This window comes from Austrofundulus limnaeus, unplaced genomic scaffold (assembly GCF_001266775.1).
Source record: "Austrofundulus limnaeus strain Quisiro unplaced genomic scaffold, Austrofundulus_limnaeus-1.0 Scaffold291, whole genome shotgun sequence".
NCBI lineage: Eukaryota > Metazoa > Chordata > Actinopteri > Cyprinodontiformes > Rivulidae > Austrofundulus > Austrofundulus limnaeus.
The window spans coordinates 618,348-623,010 of NW_013952693.1; the positions used below are offsets into that span (position 1 = coordinate 618,348).

Below are 4,663 nucleotides of genomic sequence, written 5' to 3' on the forward strand. Positions count from 1 at the left end.
GTGTGTGTGTGTGTGTGTGTGTGTGTGTGTGTGTGTGTGCGCGTGCAAACCCTTGGCAAGTGCAGATCGAATTTTGACAAGACGAAAATTGATTCCCAGGCTCCACACGCAGGTGTTGTAAGGTCTAGTGTGGTGAGGAATAAAACCAGATCCCGAGAAGAGAGCAATAACACATCCATAATGCATTGTACGCAACCGTATGCTGCGTCGTTCAAGCCAACAATACCGGATTTGAGAATACACACTGTACCCGGAGGGTGCAYGGTGCCTTTTACGGTGAAGTGTTCAGCCACGAGCGAAAAAATGTAGTTTTCTCCATCAGCAACAACCCAAAAACAAAAAAAAGGCAGCTAAACTCACCACAAACAGAAACAAACCTGTCGCTGAAGACACTATCAAACTTACCCGTACTCCTGGCATTTTTTTTTTTCGTGAGTGGGTGAGGGGGAGTGGGTGCGAAGGGACATTTGGCAGCGGGCWGAAGAAGGGAAGAGGCACGGGGAGAGTAAAAAGAGCTGACAAAGTGAGGAGCGAGCACACTCCGGCAGCCTCGCGAGCCACCGCGGGCACAACAATAACGCAATGCGAGGACAAAAGAAGAAGAGGAGAATGGAGAGGAGAGTCGTCGAATGTTCCCATCAGAGAGGAGTCTGTCACTCGCGCGCTGAGAGACGGCTCAAAAAGGCTTTCCAAATAAAAAAAAATCCAAAGACACTTTCGCGCCGAGGGACGGCTGTGAAAGGTTGAAGCAAAGAAATAAAAGCTTTGCTGGTTTCTAATTGCGCGCTTTGTGAGTCTTGCCTCAGTTGTTGGGCGCACTAGAGTACCTGCAACTTTGACTGATGTGCACTCTGTAAACAGTTACAGGATTTGCTACATAAATGACTGGTCTCATGATGAGCATTCAGTTTCCCCTTCACTTGTTGACGATCTACGATTCAGGTCAAATGTCCCTCGGCCATCTCTCACACCTCTCTCTCTCTCTCTCTCTCTCTCTTTCTTTCTCCCCTGATGTCCATTCCCTTCTCATGTCTTTGTGTGCAGCAATCAACCTGCTGGGTCTGACGTGGCAGCTGAAGCCCTCTGAYGGGCCCCTGTTAAACAACGGACTTGGAGCTGGTCTGCCTGTCAACAGTGATGTGGCCACACTGCCCTCTGGAGGCAGAGGTATGAACTGTGGAGCTAAMCCCCCCCCCCCCCCCACACACACACACACACGCATACACACACACACACTTTCAGAGGCACACTCAGCACGTGGCAGAGTAGTCAGCATATTTGTTTAYAGCTTTAGCATGGTTCTGTGCACCACAGAGCTCAGTTTTGTTGGAAACATATAAGAAATACTTAAATGGGTCACAGGGTGATATGATTATTTATTATATTGTGTGGAAACAACGTGCTTTTCTTCATATAACACTCTATATATACCAGGTGAAAATATTTGTCCGTGACCAAAGTAAAATCCTCGCACGCTTTATATTCCTATATTTGCGGTATAAAACGGGGTTCGTTGCATTTTCCTACCCAGTCGTTTCCACYGAGTTGAAATATTTCTGCCGTTTGTGACGCGGTTCAGGATGTGCCGTTTAAACACTACAGGTTGTGCCGAGCTGGGTTTATTTTATTTTATTTTATTTTTTTCAGCGAGATAAAACTACCCTCACTCAGCCACTCTCTTTAAAGGCCCCCATGCGGCTTTTCTATCTGTTCTTCTTTCAGTTGCTCGATCCGGCTCTGCAGCACACCCAGCATGTGCTRTGGATGTGTTTGGGCTGGTGCTCTGTGTCTGTATTCTGCATTAATGAGAGGACTGTTGTGTTGTGTTCCCCAGCCGTCGAGGCCAGATGCTGCTGTTGTTCTTCTCACTGTTGCTTTTATTTCTTCGCCGCTCCGCGCACGCAAACACACACATTCTCGCACACACACATCCACACACACACTCTCTCCCTCTCTTGCACTCAGTCTTTTTCTGTCTGGGCGCTGACACTTCTCTGTTAGATGGCTGACCTGATTGCAGGATGCTGTGTGTCTCTGTGTACTCTGAATTCTCAGCTCCACGSTTCTGTCGGCCCGCCATCATTTCAGCCCACACAACACAGTTAACAGTCCTGTGGACCTTTGAAGCACAAAGTGTCATTCTCCGATGCACCATCAGATGTGCATGAAAAAAATAATAAAATAAAACAAAAGAAAAGTTTGGGCACCCTGATCACAAGATCTACTTTTTTGTGTAGCTTTTATTTTTCTTAAAAGCTCAATGTTAAAAGTAGGGAGTTACTTTTCTAAACTGCTACCATAATGTGTTTCAAAACACCAAAAAAGAAAGTAAAAATCTTTGCTTACTGACATATTTTTAACCAACTATCCCAGCTTGTAAATGCTTTTTTCTTGCCAGCCGAAACAGCTTTTGCTTTGCTGCTTTTCTGCCAGTCATCCTTCAAAAGCCTCGTTCTTTAAAATACTTAGGCTTTCTGGTCTGAGTTGCTCTTGTGATGCCTATCTGTAAATTCATGATGACACTGTGGCCATGTGACTGAAAGCCACGATGAAACATTTAACCTGCACTCCTTGATGGATTCTGTTCTGCATTTTCATTTGTGTCACTATCAGTATCTTGTTGTTGAGGCGATATTTCATGGCACATTGTTTTTGCAGATGTGATTTAAATTTGCACAACAATCAAACAATAATTTGTGTTTTTTTTTTAGTATAGTAACATTTATAAAGAATCCAATTAAATTAGGTTAGAAGACCGTAGAGAATTATTTAATCTGGTTGTTCTTGTTGCAGTTAGGGCACTTCACTTTATTTCACTTTAGACTTTAAACAAATTATAAAAACACATTACTATTCTAAAACAATAAAAATGTGTTCAGCATTCATTAAGTAGAAAATGATTTTTTTTTTTTATTCGCAGCATTGCAGATAAGGAATAGAAAGGAAAAACTTTTAAACTTGTGATGATTACTGGGATGGTTCTATGCAAATGTTTACAATAAATATCTTACCTGTTGTAGATGGCTTTTTGAACAAACAGTTTGGTAAAATAAAGGTAATATTGACCAAACAGATGAGATCATTTCTAGTCCAAGCAAGGCCAAGAATTTAAAGAATAGAATGTACTGGAAGTGCTACAGCTAGATGATACTGCTGCTATTTGTGCTTAAAAATAACCACGTAATTGTATGCACACATGTGTGAAATTGATGGAAATGGTAAATAGCTTTCACATAAACCACTATAAAAATTATTAGTCTTAATCCCACCTGGACTAGCTGTTAGCTTACAATAGCTATGAGGTCAGACTAGCTGTTGGTTAGCTAGAACTAGCTTTTAGCTTGGTTCAATAAGAGCTTGCCTTGAACTAGTTTTTTGTTTGAGCAAGCTGCTAGCTTCTTTGTTTGGTCAAAATTCAGCTCTATTTCTCCAAACTGAAGTAATTCAAAGAGCTATTTACARCAGTTAAGTTATTAATTTTTGATCATCTTTGCACACAAGCCCATTTATCAAAATCCGACCAATTTCTTGGAGTTTAYATCAGTGTCAGCTTTTCCTAAATCGCATAAATTGCTTTTCCTCTTCGCTCCAGGTCCCTGGGCAGGCCGGAACAGTAGCATAGACAGCGGCAACATTGAGGTGGGGAGGCGGGTGACCCAGGACGTCCCTGCAGGAGTGTTTTGGAGATCCCTGCTCTATCTTGGCCAGCCTCAATTCCTCAAATTCAACATCTCCCTCGGCAAGGACGCTCTGTTCGGAGTTTACATTCGCAAGGGCCTGCCTCCGTCACACGCACAGGTAACACCTGCAACGTCCACTCTCAACACCAGCAGGGTAATGGGGTAAACACATACCTATTGTTTTATTCATTACAAATGCTTCTTAATGAGTGAGGAATATTTATGTTTCTCAGTTTGGGTAGAATACATAAAAAACTTTTTTTTGTTATTGAACATCTAAAATTCATTTGYGAATAATTACAATAGCTTTTTTGTGGGGGGGATATGCAGACAGTGATTTACACYTAATTAAATTTCACTGTAATGTAACTTCTACTGGCACTTTTAATTGGAAACTTCTCAACTAAAAAGAGATTTTATTTATAGGGAGGGGTCAATTCCATTTTGTTAACTGTTTCACTCCTTAACCTAACTTTAGCTTCTGAATATGTCATGCTGATGCAAAAAAGGAAATAAAAAAAGAGAAAAGTAATCTGTTTCAGTGATCTTTTTACAGAAATGACAGTTCACATCAGCTCTGTGTTGAACTGCTTGCACTTTCTTGGCAAATTCAATCGCTAAAGTGATCATAATCTCCTCTTTCTCTCTATTTAGGAGGCGTGCAAATTTGCAAAGCTCAAAAGGAGTTACTTTCTTGCAGACGTGCCTAAAACATTTTGTTTGTAGTCTAGGCTTTTCTCACTTACCTGCATTAGCAGAGTTTAACACATTTGCAGAAATTCTGCCAAATGGCTGGTTTTTGAAAAGTACAAATAAACTGTAGGCAGATACCTGATGCTTCACCACTTTCACTCAGTTAGTTGATCAATCAGAGCAGATTTAGGTCTCGGGAAGAGATCCTCAAAAAGACGGGAAATTGCGCACACACACACACACACACACACACACACACACACACACACACACACACACACACACACACA

General features: G+C 41.7%; 1 protein-coding gene across 1 annotated transcript in view; it reads left to right on the plus strand.

The window, feature by feature from the left end:
* Positions 1 to 4,663, plus strand: part of tenm2a (teneurin transmembrane protein 2a) — a 346,633-nt gene that overhangs the window by 293,918 nt on the left and 48,052 nt on the right. The window contains exons 7-8 of the mRNA XM_014021396.1: positions 1,045 to 1,167; positions 3,593 to 3,798. Coding sequence (XP_013876850.1) covers positions 1,045 to 1,167; positions 3,593 to 3,798 — 329 coding nt within the window. The remainder of the gene's footprint in view (positions 1 to 1,044; positions 1,168 to 3,592; positions 3,799 to 4,663) is intronic.